Genomic DNA, 15,738 nt, shown 5'->3' on the forward strand with positions numbered 1-15,738 from the left:
TTGGTGGAGCTGCACAGCCTCTCTGTCAAACGAATGAAAAACATTTTCAGCAAACACACAACAAATGATTCTTGCTACATATGACAAGAGAGCAAACATGGCTCCACGATGCGGGTCATGTGCGCCTCCATCTGAACTTCCACCAGCACCAACCAGCACTGGTAAGTAGATACCTCATTGTGCACGGCTGATGTCCCACAGAGAACGCCAGTCGGTTCTTTTTGACCACAGCTTCTTAAGACACAGCTTCATGCATGCTTTTCACCGACAGGCTGGGGAAGTGACTTCAGTTTCACATCATGGTTTATCTTAATGGCTTTGAGTCTTATTGCTTTATTACGCTGTATAATCACTTACTTACAGTACAAAAGTTTATTATATATTATAATCCTATGAACCTGATAGTAGAAACCACACGCTCAGCTCATTGTGGCATTATGAAATCCATCACATTGTTGAACACTGCAGATACATTTCTGAGTGTAAGAAGGTACGTATATGTTTTATGACTTGATATAGTTTATCAGGAAGCATTACGTGGTTTGAGTGTGAATGCGCTATAATTAATTTTTGATTTTTCTTAGAATTAACATACACACACAGCAAGTCTGGGCGCTGTGTAAAACTAAAATAAAACAGATTTCACATAGACTCAATTAAAACTGTACAAAGACAACATTTTTAATATTTGACCTCCTCAGTTTCATTGATTTTTGTAAATATCTGCTGATTCTGAATCTGATGCAGCAACACATTTCAAACAAGTTGTGACAGGAGCAACAACAGGCTGGGAAAGATGTGGAACGCTCCAAAAACACCTGTTTGGAACATTCCACAGGTAAACGGGTTGATTGGTAACAGATTCAACTCGTCTCCGCTGGTATCTGTTTTTAAATGCTAAGCTCCTCCTGATGTGGTGGGATGCTTCTGGTGGGTCAATCAATAAAAATCAGGCATGGAACTCTCAGACGGATCACGCCTCATTATCATCTTTTGCATATCTTAAATTCCTGTGACGGGGAGGCTTCTGAATGACGTGCACTCCTTCACATCAGCTCTTTGGACACATCCTGGAAGTCTGCTGAGCAACATGGCTTCAGCTCCTTCTGTGCACGTCTGAGCTCTCTGGTAGTGGCAGCACAACTGGAAAGAAAAGAAAAATAACAACATTAAAATTCACAAGGCAATGACACCTGTGGATGAAAATAAGACAACAAAATAGAAGGACAAGAAGAAAAACAACCGGAAGGCTCCTCCCCAGCTGCATCCTCCCATCCTGCACTGACCGGTGTCACTTTGTATTTTGTCTGTTTCTTCCTTTGAAGGTTTTAGACCTTCAGCTTCTCTTTGTACAGATTTCACTTGTAATTCTCTGCTTTTGGTCTCTCGATGCAGCATGTATTCTTTTAAATGCATGCAAATGTTTTACACTTTTCCTGCTCCCAACAGTGAAATGTGATGATGAAGCGTGGATTATTATCGATGCATCAGTGCGTACACTTTATTTAACACACACACACACACACACACACTGATAAATTATGATACTGCATGGACTATCATAGCATACCACAGTTGATCATTGAGGTGTGTATAGGTGAGTAAAGATTGTCATAATGTGCTATTATCTCGGTCAACCTCTAGTAGTCCACAAATCAGGAAGCAATAAATGTGTTTATGAACAATTTTGAATGCATTATAATTCGCCATGAATCCCCATATAAATCTATCTATCTATCTATCTATCTATCTATCTATTGATCTATCTATCTATCGATCTAGATAGATCAATAGATAGATAGATAGATAGATAGATTCCAAAAAAGTTTGGACTCTGTAAAACATCAATAAAAACAATCAATCATTTCCAATCAAACTGTGTTTCCTGACATCAGTCTCCCGAAGTGTTCAGGTATTAATCTCTTTATCCCATCATGTGTTGACAAAGTGTTGACCCTCGCTCCATCCTCGCTGTGAACCACTGAGCCTTTCAATCATGATACTATCACCTGTTACCAATCAGCCTGTTTACCTGTGGAATGATCCAAACAGGTGTTTTTGGAGCGTTCCACATCTTTCCCAGTCTTAAGTTGCTCCTGTCGCAACTTGTTTAAAATGTGTCGCTGCAAATTCAGAATAAGCAGATATTTACAGAAATCACTGAAGCTGATGAGGTCAAACATTAAAAATCTTGTCTTTGTGCTGTTTTAATTGAGTAGATGTGAAAAAGAATTAGCTTGTTATCACATCCTGTTTCATTTCTGTTTTACACAGCATCCAGGCTTGTTTGGAATCAGGGTTGTAGTTTCTCTAATCCGAAGATCTAGTTTGTATTTTAAAAAGTAGAGTCCTGTTCCTCTGTGTTTGGTTCATTCGAGCCTGGTAATGGTTATTTATTTAAGGCTGTTCAAAGGAAAATAAACCCTGTAACCAACCTGGAATCACCATATCTGAGGATCAGCTGACACCATAACAGCTGAAATGATGGACCTCAAGCAGAGCAGACACAGAACAACGTATGCATTCATTTCAGCTCATGTTTCTGTCCGTCTAATGAGAAGAAGTTAAATATTGACTCTCCTTTAAGCTCTGTTGTCGGTCTCTAGCTCCTGGGGGAACAATGTGTGTGCTGTTTGGTGCCAGGCAGGTAGTGGACTGAGGGTTTGTCAGAGCTTTTTCACTGGAAGTTGCCTGCTGCGGCCAGAAACCCCACTTTGTTGGTCTTGTTTGTCATATATGATGATAGACCAGAAATCTGAATACATCTCGGGGGCTATGGGAAATTATAACATGCATTTCCCTTACATTGTATAAACAAACTTAACTTGATCAATCAAAAAAAAAAAATAATAATAATCATTAGTTGCAGGCCAATAATAATAATACAATGAATATATTTATGTGTTATAAACTATCTAATGGTTACTAGTGGAACCATATTATATTATATTATTATATATTATATATATTATTATTATTATATTCTAATTCTGTGGTGCCACTTTAAATACAGCAGGTAAATTGATCCTTATGTTATATTATAATCCCACATCAATGTGAACCAAGTCTCTTGTCAGAATTTTAATACTCTGAATTATAAATGCATTATTATTATTTAGCAGAGTGGTAATACAACACTTATGAAGACGATGGGAAACATCTAGACTGCAAAGAACAAAGAAAGATGCGTAGCAGATCAGCAGACATGCAGTCATAAACGTTTGTTTTATAGAAGTTAGTCAGGGAGGGGTCAAGGTCAATGAAAAACTCATCGTATCATCTTTCTTTCTTTTCTTTTTTTTCTCCCAATCTTCTTGTTAGCCAGTGGGACAGTTTCTTAAAAGAGTCTTATCTACATTTCCTTATTTTACGCTGGAGCACTAACACAGTGGAATAAAACAGACCAGATCAGATTAGATTGTTATCTGCTATCAGATCACCTGAGATAACGGCCATGACATGACACAAACCCTCACACACTCATTCACACATCGAGAGCAGAAAGATACTTAAAATTTACTGCGGCCCGAATGAAGGACAAGTCAGATGGAGAGAAAAAGATAAGCGCTGATGGGACAGATAAAGACGATAAGACGCTCTCTGAAGAGCTACCATAAGTGTCTCACTGTCCCTTTCCCCACACACACAACTGATTCACTCCTACAGAGAACGACGCTGCACACACCTTTACATTTTACGAGACGGGAACAGGAGCGTCAACCGCTGCGTGAAGCTTTTAAAGGTGCAGCTTACATATTGTTTTAAACTCAATGCAGTAAAACAACTGTAGAAACAAATACGAGTCACTGCATCTGCAGGAGCTGCCAGCCCCGGTGAAGAACATACACTGAAATTATACTTCTTAAAGAATGTACTAGGTACACGCTGTGCTATTTTTGTCACCTTAAGTGTACTCAAGCAGTCCTTGAGTCATACTTGAGTATACTGGAACTGTAAACAGCTGTTAAACTGGCACTTTTTACAAACTTTCCACCAGTGAAAATCAGGATTCATGAACATTCAGAACACACTCGCAGTACAATTGTATTATAATACCAGTGTGTTGGAAATTTACCTAAATATAGTTCAAATCAAGTGAAATTCAAGTATACTTCAATTAGATTAGATTAGATTAGGTAAAACTTTATTAATCTCACAATGGAGAAATTCACTCTTACACAAGCTCTTCAGAACACGTGTGTGTGTGTGTGTGTGTGTGTGTGTGTGTTGGGGGGGGGCTAACAGCAAATGGAGGTGCAAATAAGAACAATAGGAACAATAAGATGCAAAATAAGAACAATAAGGGTGCTAATAAGAACAAAAGGAGCAAAAAATTACTGTTCAAACCACCAAAAGAATTTCAAAAATGTAAATAAGATAAAGAAAATAAGGTATCCTATGTGAAGTAAGAAAAGTAAAGTAGCTCCTTCCTGCACTGGGGGGGTCTCAGTCGGCCACTGAGGGAGCTGCTCAGCTCCTCTACAGTCCGGTGCAGTGGGTGGGAGCTGTTGTCCATGATGGCTGTGAGCTTGGCCAACAGCCTCCTCTCACCCACCTCCTCCACAGAGTCCAGTGGGCAGCCCGGGACAATTAAGCACACTAATAGTGTATTAAAAAAGGAGTTGATGAATAATGTCAGTGTAGTACACTTGTATTCTTTACACAAGTACACTTTATTACAATTAAAAGTATTTAAGTTTAGTACAGTTTTTTAAAGTACACTTAAGTACAATTCATATACTTAAAATAAAGTACACTTTTCATAAGTCCTTTGACATACCACCATAAGTACTGCAGAACTAGTATATTCATTTCCAATACATTCAAGTATTTAAGTACACTTTAAAAGTATCTGTCAAACACACTTTAAATGAAACACAACCAGCAAAATTAATAATCAATCAATTTTATTTCTAATGCACTGAAGTAAACTGTTTGTCCTTTGAATGCAAAGGGAATGTTTCTTTCTTTGTCATGAACACCTGTGAAAACAGGATGTTAAATGTGTTTTTCAGGCAAAATGTCAAATGTGTAGAAAAGTGACTCAAACTCTGGTTCCAGGTTCACTGTTGCTAACACGTCAAATGTGAAGCAACTTATTCAAACATGACTTTTGCTTCCCGTCACTTCAGATGAATGACTTTGATGCTACGAGGCTGTTTGCACATTCATCTGCTGCAGCAGGAAGGTTTCTCTGCACCCACCTTTAATCTCATTTTAACAGGTGTACTAACACAATATGGCCCAATAAAAGATTTAACTGGGTAATTCACCTTTTTTCATGGAAAAAAAAACATTACAGAGCCAAATATTATTCCAAGGACAGAATTTTTATATGTCTCATTAAAACTTGCGGAGAGAAGATCTTCATTTGTGATTAATGTGAATTAATGTGATACGTTTAATGAATTGGTCGATAAAATGCATCACATACATCAGCATTCCTCCTCACCTTTTTCTTTTTCTTTCTTTTGTTTTGAAAGGTTTGGAAACGTTTTCCTAAATGAATCATTTTCCTAAATGAATCGGACTCATAGACCTTTTACGTGTTGCGGTCAGGGTTAGAAAAAACACAGAAAAACAGTGTTTGCCCCACCTTCCACCTCCACCTGCTGGTGCATTTAACAGAGTCAGCAAACAGCTTCACCTTTATCCAGACTGAGGGCTTTTAACGTCAGACCCAAGATGCTTCGTCAGATTCCTTTCCTCAAGGTTAAGTGTCAGGACTGTCTGTTCAGCACGGGTTACTAGTTTGTTTTCACCACGTTCACAATAACCGAGTTCATATCAGAGTTCCCCCGAAGTTGAAGTCCGTGCAAAGCGAAGAAGCAGATTTGCTCACATGCTTCTCTAATTTTGCACAGGTGTACCCAAAAAGCAGGTAAACCGTGTTTAACCCCTCTGGTAGCCAATCGTAGCCCACCATGGCCCAATTTTACCAAACCTGTTAAACCTAATAGTTTAACAGTGCAACAAACTACGGTTTAAAAAGTCGTCACTGAAGCAAAGCTTATGTGGCACAGTGTGAAAAAAAGGTCTTTATGCACGGTTGTGTAAGGTTGTGTATATTCCAGGATATAATGGTGAACTACATGAAATTGTACTGATGACATTGTTGCTTTTATTGCGTTCACTCCAGTTCATTTGACATATTTAAATTAAAAAAAAAATGCTCCACAACACAGACGCACCATGTAGCTCAACAGCGGCTTGAGCAGCTTCTCTTTTGTGAATATAAAGCATCATGCACGCTCTGTGGTGGTAGTCCTTTAACTGCACAGTGAAGCTTTACCTCAGACAAGCAGACACAAGCTCTTCAGCAGGAAGGTAAGAAACTGCTCCGTTGTAACGTTTTTATTATTCCACTGTTGGCATGTGCAGCTGGTTGAACTAAAGTGCCTATAAAATTACTCATTCCCACTTGGACCCTTTTATGTTTTATTGTTTTACGACCTTAAATAAGGGTGGATATCATTCAGGTTTTTTTCACACTTGACACAAAAGCAGAAGACTCAAAGACTAAAAAGTCATATTTGAAACAAATATCTACAAACTAGTAAAAATTAAACAAAAATATAAAAAAAAAGCACAGAAGAAATAAAAAATAAGCACAGAAGTGTTCACCCCCTTAAAGTCAATATTTAACAGATGTACTTTTATGAGAAATCACAGCTGTGAGGTTATGTAAGGCTGAGCTTATATTCCATTTTGCACATTTGGACACTACTTGTAATCTTTTCCTCTTCTTCTTCTTCTTCTTCTTCACCAGACCGATCAAGTTGGCAGCAAACTCTACCACGAACTGGACTCTCTGGACTCTGACTTGCTGGTTCCAGGACATTAGGTTGAGAGTTTTTAAAATCAGTTTCCCCCCCGGACACTTGGGTTTAAAAGAAAAAACAAACTGAGTTGGGAATCACCTGCGGAACAGCTGCTATATGTAGCGTCTTCCACCTCAGCCATTTAACCCTGTCGCCCAGTCAGCGTCCTCTCACACAGTTTGTTGCATATTTACAGCTGTGCCCTGACTGACCTCGCTGTAATCTGAAGGATATTCAGCGTCTCAGGACTACTCGTGTTCTTCCCAGTATTGCTAAGTTTCTAAAGCCATGTTGCAAACATTTTGGAACGTTCCTTTTACTTTTACTTTTTTGTCAGGCAGATTACCAACCAGCTATTGTGTCAGAGTGTACTTTAATAATTATTCTGTGTTTCACAACTAGCTTTTACTGTGGAGTTTAAGACTTTTTTCTATTGAACCATGTCAGTAAATGCATATTACATCCACTGCATGATTTGATGTTTCAAAAGATTTTAAAAAGAGGCCAAAGGGGTGATTCATATAGGCACTGAGCAAAGAACGCCCTGTGCATGCAGGGTGTGCCCTACCTTTGAGAACAGCAAGCATCTTCCGTCCTTACTGGCACTGAAGGGTGATGATGCTGCATACCGTGGCAGTCCAATAAAGTTTTAAGAGACTAAAGGGCAGTAAAAGTTGGAACAATGGTCCAATCACGCTTCACATTTCAGAACGATTCTATTTTTATATACATGCTTTTGAACACTGACCCCATAAAACATTAAGTATTGGTTAATTTTTGATTTTTTTTTTCTCCTGATTTTCCCTCCCCATTGTATTTGGCTGCAGAGTTGTAGCTCATAAAGGGTGGTGAGGTGCATGGTTCTTCTCACTGTCACCATCATCTTCTTGGATATCAGAGAAGGAGAAGCTGGAGTAGCCTCGTGGAATCTAAGAATTAAAAGCTCTGAGGAAACTCTGCTTCAGTCTTCTCTCAAATTGGGAGCCGCTGATTATCCTCTTCGTCTTCCATTACATTGTCCACAATGGCGACCACTGCGGTGCCTATGGGCTGCGACTCTTCTGCCACGATCTGCTCAGGCGCAAACTGCTTAGTTCCTCCAAGTAACTTCAATGAAATACTGAGCGTGGTGCTGAGCTCAGTGCTCACCGTGATGCTCGCCATGGTCATGTTCGCCATGGGCTGCACCGTGGAGGCCAGGAAGCTGTGGGGCCACATCAAGAGGCCCTGGGGCATCTTCATCGGCTTCCTCTGCCAGTTCGGCATCATGCCTTTCACAGCCTTTGCCTTGGCACTGGCCTTCAATGTGTTGCCTGTGCAGGCGATTGTCATTGTCATTATGGGCTGCTGTCCTGGAGGCACTGGCTCTAACATTATCTGCTACTGGCTGGATGGAGACATGGACCTGAGGTAAGGAACCAGCTGGCTGGTCAGCCGGCTCATTGGATAATTCAATGTTAGTCAGTGATGTGGTGTTTGAGTGAATGAAAGCTGTCTACCTGACACACTGGAGGGCTCTCCTCTTGTTGGACTAACTGTCTTGCAGGACAAATGGACTCTTGATCTCAGTTTTAAAGGAATATTCTTCAGCACAGCACAGTTACACAGTATATAACCATGTTCCTAGAGAACAAGATCTCTAGATAGCAGCATAACGTAGACAAACAATGTGATGTCATACACAGCTCCCCAGTCAATGTGTTCATGTACACCTGACATGGGTCAGTGACAACTTTTAAGACCCCTTTAGGTCTAACATTGAGAAATGGCTCCATATAGGACTCAAATGCGTGTGCCCATGTAGATTGCTAATGAGGCTATCATGCAGTACTTGTGGGAACCATGTGAGGAATCATTCTCAGGACTCCTTGTGTCGTTCTGTGTGAGCTAGTGATTGGCCCTCAGGAGCAAATCCCCAAGTGGGATCTCTGTTGATCAGCAGCACCAGTTGTAGTCCAGCAGACCACTTCCGTCCGGAACATGTGCTGCTTAAAAAAATGAAATGTCATCAAAGAAGCTTGTTTGACCGACACTGTTCATATCCACCTGGTCCTCAGTATCAGTATGACAGCCTGTTCCTCTATCATGGCCTTGGGGATGATGCCTCTCTGTCTGCTCATTTACACCGCCACCTGGACTTCCAGCGGCGCCATCCAGATCCCCTATGACAGTATCGGTGAGTAGAAAACTAATGCTTGATTACTAGCCCATAAGGAAAAACAAATATTTAAGACTCACAGAGAGACTTTCTAAGGCATATAAATGTACTGTAATGTGAATGAACACTTTCATTATGTGCATCATCACTTTGTGTTTTTGTGCTTAAAGCACTCTTCAGTATTATTATAATCCTGCTGCATGAGATGATATGAACTCTCTGTATCCTCAGGTATTACTCTGGCTGCTCTTCTTATTCCAATTGCTGCGGGGATTTATGTTAAACGCAGATGGCCCCGCGCTGCAAAAAAGATCCTCAAGGTACTCAAATCATTTTTGTGAATCTGACTCTAATGAAGAGGTTTCGGGTTTATCCAATGAAATTCCTTTACTGAGTGTCTGCTGTTTGCAGATTGGGTCCATTGCAGGCTTTGCCCTCATCATCATCATAGCTGTGGTTGGAGGAGTTCTCTACCAGTCCTCCTGGACCATTGCTCCCTCCCTTTGGATTATTGGAACTATCTACCCCTTTATTGGTTTCGGCCTGGGGTTCATCCTGGCCCGCATTGCAGGTCAACCCTGGCACAGGTAGGGTGACAGCACTGTCATGATGTTTGCATGTAACAATAATTTATTTGACTGATTTATTTCCCAAACTGTCTTTCCTCATTCAAATTTGCATTTTTTTTAATGCTGCCAAGGATATATTATACTTGAATTCAGTTTTATAAATCATGAAACAGCTACTGCATCAACAAGCACATTTATTAACAAATTTACCAACTCATGAGGTTGTCCATCATTCCCTGCTATGTTCAGATGCCGAACCATTGCCCTGGAGACAGGTTTCCAGAACTCCCAGCTGTGCAGCACCATTGTCCAGCTGTCCTTCAGCCCTGCTGAGTTGGAGATCATGTTTGCTTTCCCCCTCATCTACAGCATCTTCCAGCTGGTGGTCGCAGTCATAAGTGTGGGAGGTGAGAATTTAGCAGGCAGACACGTTCACAGTTTGCTGCTTTCAAACAATCAACGCATTTTTGTGGAAACTGGATGTTGGCTTGTCATCAGGTGAATGTGTGGTTAAAGCTGTCTCACCCCTCCTTCAGGCCGCTAGCAAGGTTAAAAAAGGCTCTATGGGGTTCAGTGTAGAGTTTTAGGGCCAAGTAATACTAGAGAAGTTGTAATTGTTGTCCGAAAATGTCACAAATTAATGAATGGTTATACCTGACACCTATTTATATCTGATGGTTTGAATCTACGCTTACATAACTGCGAGGAAAAATGATACAAGTAGAGAAGGAAGGATGCTGCTTGGCTGCAGTGAGTTCAAGGACAATGATCAAAGTAAATTAAAATAAAATATATGATAAGAAGCTGTATAATTTAACCGTGCAGATTGCTTTCATACCTGGTCGTGACTGCTATCTTTTGCTTGCAACCCTGCCCATGCCATTTCCTGGGCCTCCTGCTTTTTGCAGCATTACGTAAGTAAACAAGGCTTGACCTTGTAAAAATGAGAGGGTGGCAGTAAGACTTCAATGAAAATCTGCCTGTTTACGAGCACAACGCCCTTTAATTGTCGCATTGTTCATCATCTTGTTATATACTTTCCGGTTTCTAGTTTTCACAAACAAGAGTAATTAACTTGCAAAACAAGAACAAGATGACCCTCGATGACATCCAGAGAAAAGGCTTATTCACTGAAACCAAGTTAATCTCAACGCTGTTTCTAAATCCGTGTTTTTGTCCTCTACAGGCTACCAGGCATACAAAAGGGTATGTGGCCACGGTGCAGCTGATGCAGACAGTGAGGCTAGAGAAGCTGAGGATGATGATCTAGCGAAAGAGAAGCACTACGCTGTGGAAAATACTGGCTATGAGTTTAATGAAAACGACAACAGCGGAGAGAAGGAGAAGAGCTTTGACAAGAATACCCAACTGTGAGATCACAGAGCTGCAAATCAGACTTTGGACTATCAGTATGAACAGCCACAGTCTAACTCAACTGTGAACACACACTGCACTCTGCAGGCCGGAGGTGTGCACCCAAACGTCTTCCCTCGTATGGCCAAAAGTTAGGTTGAGTTGCATATCAGGCCCTCCTTTTCTTAATTTATTCATATGTAATTATTTAAAACAACTTTAGTCCATATGTTCTGTCAGAAAACACCTATGTGCACATATTCCTGGATCAACACATTTTCCTCAACAAACAGGACTAGGGGTCTCACTAAAGAGGACGGGGCTTATCACATTTTAGAATCATAAAATGCTCAGTTTTTCTGAGCGCAGCTGATTCTTAGCATTTTGAAAGACATAAGCTAGTGGTCTTACATATTTGTCCAAACTGACGAAACAGGGCTCATAGCTGTATATCTATGATAAATCCACATTCACACTTTAATTTATTAGACCTCCGTATTGTGGAAATGTGTCAAACGTAGAATTCTGCTGTTTCACGATAAGTGATTTCTATTCTGTTAATTTACTTTATTTCACTGACTTTTCATGGATGTGTGCTGTCTTTGTTGATGTGTGCGCTGTGCTTTTTCCTGTTTTAGAGACGTGCCTTCTGAAGTAATGTATTTTCCACAAAAAAAACTTTTACATTTTTGTCATCTATTTTGTTCTAATGATTAATGTTTTGATATGAACATGAGTACTAGTATTCAACTCAATAAATATTAATATTTGTAAACTATGCCTTTGTGTTTATTTAATAGAAGTGATAATTAGAAGAATATAAGGACTTTTGAGAGTATTTTAATTAGTTAAATGACTATGATCTTTGTGCCCTTATGAAAACAGTAGCACATGCAGGATTTCGTATCTATGGTAAAATAATAAAATGTTAACATTTACAGAACACGTAGTCCCAGTTCAAGGTCAGAAACATATTGCTGTCCAGTCATAAAATAGTCACATTTCATTCTTGCCGTTGTTCAAAGTTCAAACTGGAACAGCAAAAGCACGTCAACTGTCACCAAACTGTACACAGTGTCTCTGCTGTCATGGGATGATAACTGTGTTCAGCTGTCTGACATGACTTAAAGCTCAGCCTCCACCAACACCCTTCCCTCCACACACTCGCCCCTCCTCCTGATGAGTGCACAACTCACTGCTGGAAATACTGGAAATTGTCACACACACCATTCTTGCACCCTACCAGTAACTGGAAGGCAAAAAAAGAAACATTTATGGATTTGTTTACCCCTTTTTGTACACCCTTAATTCATTTTCTTATCATTTAAATTAGGCAACCACTACTTCACTTCTTGCTTACTTGGTGCAATTGTTGATGCAGCCGGCCCATCACTCATTTCAGTCCTGTCGTGTTTTCGCTAAATGTGTTCTGATATTGTTGTTTTGTATTGTAATTGTATCTGCCATATAAATGTTCTTGTAAGTAATATACATATGTTAGAACCTCCCACATGTGCATTATGTCCAATCAAGCACCACAGGTATTTTCATGACTTACGAATGTAGAAGCTGCAGTTTACGAGGAGACCCTGAATGCAGCATAACTCGTTTACAGGGGGCTTCAGGGCCTTCAGTCGTTCGCAACTGGACTTGTCGGTTTGTCTTGTAAGACGTTTCGCCTCTCATCTGAGTAGGCTTCATCAGTTCATGCGCACCAGACTAGATAGGACAGCTCTAGTCTGATGAAATGGTATTAGGTTCAAGTATTTACCCTCTGAGTGAGGCCAACCCCCAAAACCAAGGATGGTATCACTCTATTGTGAGGCAAACGATTCCCCATTAAGGCGGTGTAGGGTGCAACCCTTGGGTGTCAACGACAGTCGTCTGCCTTGTTAGTGTCCCATTCTTGTCATTGGCAGGCTCCTTGAGCCATGTGTGAATGGCTTTGTTGTTTATTCTCAAAGGCTAAATTATTTGAACCATGCTTCACCTCTCCACGTGCCTCGCTGGTGCACCTCCTGATCTTCCTCACGGGACTATGCGTCATCGGCCCCTCCATTGCCACTCCTTCTGCTGCTGCTTCACTTTCTCGTCCTCTCACTATGGTCCTCTTCCTGCGTCTCTGGCTCACCCCTCGTGCTTCTCCTCTGAGTCCTCTCGGCTTGTTCCTCTCTGTGCACCTGTGTTCAATTGCCCCGCCCCTTCAGAGGAAAAAAAACCCAACTTTTAAGTGCAAGCAGCAGGCGTGCTCCTAGTGCCACAGGTGTTCCAAATCAGGAATTAAGATGTACACCCAGGGGAAGGGGAAGAGTACAGACTTGGGCAGAACAAAATAGAAAAAGGTTCAGTCACACACACACCCTGAGACATTTGTGTCCCTTGTCTCTGGCCCGTCGGCTAGTTGGAACATTATCAGCTCTGTGTTGGAGAGTTCTGATAACACCTAGTTTGTGTTCCAGTGGGTGATGTGAGTCAAAAAGGAGGTACTGGTCTGTGTAAGTGGGTTTTCTATAAACCCCAATATGGAGGCGCCCGTTCTCTCCAATGTGTCGGTGAAGGCTTGCACTTCCTGGCTTTGGATTTTTACCCATGTGTCATCCACATATCTGTACCAGTGACTTGGTGTTGTTCCTTTGAAAGAGTTCAGAGCCATTCTTTCCATGTTCTCCATGTACAGATTAGCCACAATGGGGGATACTGGTGAACCCATTGCACATCCATGTTTCTGTCTGTAAAACCTCCCCCTGAATCAGAAATATGTGGTTTTTAAGCAGAGTTCCAGTAAATGGCATATTTGTTCCAGGTTAAGGGTAGTTCTGTTTTGCAAAGTGTTGTCTTGTAACAACTGCTGTCTCACTGTTTCCACAGCATCCGGAGTTGGAATGCATGTGAACAATGATGTGACAACGGAGGAAACCATTGTTTCTGATGGGTTTAGCTTTAGACCAGACCTTATTAGCAAAGTCCATTGAGTTCTGGATGTGGTGTGGCGTTTTGCCAACCAGTGGTGACAAGATGTTAGCCACGAACTTGGCAATGTTGTATGTCACAGAGTTGATGCTGCTGACAATAGGTCTGAGAGGCGCTCCTTCTTTGTGTATTTTCGGGAGTCCATAGATGCCCGGGATGGACTCTTGTGGGTATAACCGGTGATATTGCAAACGGTCAATGGCTCCATCTTTCTGTAAACTTTATAGATATTCTATGATTGTCCTCTTGTACCCGCTGGTTGGGTCTCGTTTCAGGCATTCATATGCGTTACTGTCGTTGAGTAGTGAGAGAATCTTGTCTTGGTAATCGTTGGTATTTAGAATTACTGTGCATCTCCCTTTGTCCGCTGGCAAGACTGTGATGTTTTCGTCCTTGCTCAGAGATGTCACAGCTTTTCTTTCATCATGGGTGAGGTTAGAAGGGGGGGTTTAGCATTGGAGAGAGCTGCCAACACTTTCAACCTGAGCTGGTCACCTTCTGTTTCTGTTAGGTTGTTCTTCTTTATAGCTGATTCTTTATAGCTGATTCTGTTGCTGCGTTTGAAGTGTTGTGTCTTGATTGCAAGTTCTGAAATTTTTTCGTTTGTCTAACTTTAATTTTGTTGTGCTGGGCAAGTTGGGCTTTCAATGTGAAGTCCATGACATCCAGACATCGTCAGGTAGTGATGACACAAGCTTGTGCCGTAGGTTGTCCAATTTCACTCTTAGGCTTTCGATGGTAAAATTGACCTGCCTTACTCTGTCATTCAGAAGTTGTTTCTAAGCCTTTACAGGGAGACAGTCAGACAAGGGGTGAAGCGGTTGTCATGCTATTCTTCAGCTGTTAGTAACAGCTAGTTAAAGTTAACGTCGTGTGCTAGCTAGCTAACCATAACTAGCTATGCGTCTGTTGCCAAACTTTAGCAGCAAGGAAGACGTTTAGAAATGTCCAAAATTCAACTTGTTAGGAGAAATTCATGCTAGCGTCAACTTAACTAGTCACTACTGAAAGATATAATGTTAACAAAAGGGGTTCATTGACGACGTTTAGCTAGGTTATAAAATTAACCTGGTAAGTTAGCTGTTCAGCAGAGGGAAATGGCCCCGTGTGTGTATTTGAGATAACCACTGAGTGTGACCTCTACAGAGGGAGGTACACATGAAAATACAGATGTTGTAGGAATTAAAACAGTAAAGTAGAATCAGAGGACTCCCAGTGAATGGAAAAGGCTGTTTCTTCAGGTGTATCCTTCCCACACTGCTTCATCCTGCTGTGGTCAGATTAACTTGACTTTACACTGACATTATGTTGCTGCAGCATCAGCTTTCTGTGACTCACCACAAGCATCACCTCAGATTAGGATGATGTTGTTGATATTTCAAAGCTTTCTTCATCACTGACAGCATTCAAAAACAGGCACATGTGAGCACGTGAGTGTGGAAACGTGCTGTCCTGTGCACAGTCTGCAGGAGGTCCATGAAGCTTTAGGGAGAACCACAAATTAGAAGTCCCAAAGGGTTGTGGGATTACAGATTAATCCCACTTCTCTTTCCCAAACCTGTACTTCAGAGTACTCTGCCCACCTGAGCAAACTTTTGATGTAAGAAGCCCTGATATTTAAATACACCAGCCTGTCTCAGTCGTTCAGTACAAGCTGAAAATACAAACTCTCTGAAAGGTCAACTCCTCACTGACATGTCAGGATTTAACATGGTTACACATGAATTTGTTAGTATTGGCGAGAGATCAGTTGTTTGGCAAGAACATGAATGTATGTCTGTCTGTCAGTGGACAGATTTTGTCAACTCGATAGCCGATAACTGAGACACACTCAGGAGTCTTTACAGGTGCAGCTGAGATCAAAATT

The 15,738-nt window shown here is 41.0% G+C and overlaps 1 protein-coding gene across 1 annotated transcript; it reads left to right on the plus strand.

The window, feature by feature from the left end:
• Positions 1 to 97: 97 nt before the first annotated feature.
• slc10a2 (solute carrier family 10 member 2) lies at positions 98 to 10,922 on the plus strand. The gene is given in 7 exon segments (XM_041951125.1): positions 98 to 161; positions 7,787 to 8,231; positions 8,879 to 8,997; positions 9,211 to 9,299; positions 9,391 to 9,566; positions 9,798 to 9,955; positions 10,735 to 10,922. Coding segments are annotated over 7 exon segments (1,239 nt in total).
• Positions 10,923 to 15,738: the final 4,816 nt, after the last annotated feature.

Source organism: Chelmon rostratus, chromosome 13 (assembly GCF_017976325.1).
Source record: "Chelmon rostratus isolate fCheRos1 chromosome 13, fCheRos1.pri, whole genome shotgun sequence".
Taxonomy (NCBI): Eukaryota; Metazoa; Chordata; class Actinopteri; order Chaetodontiformes; family Chaetodontidae; genus Chelmon; species Chelmon rostratus.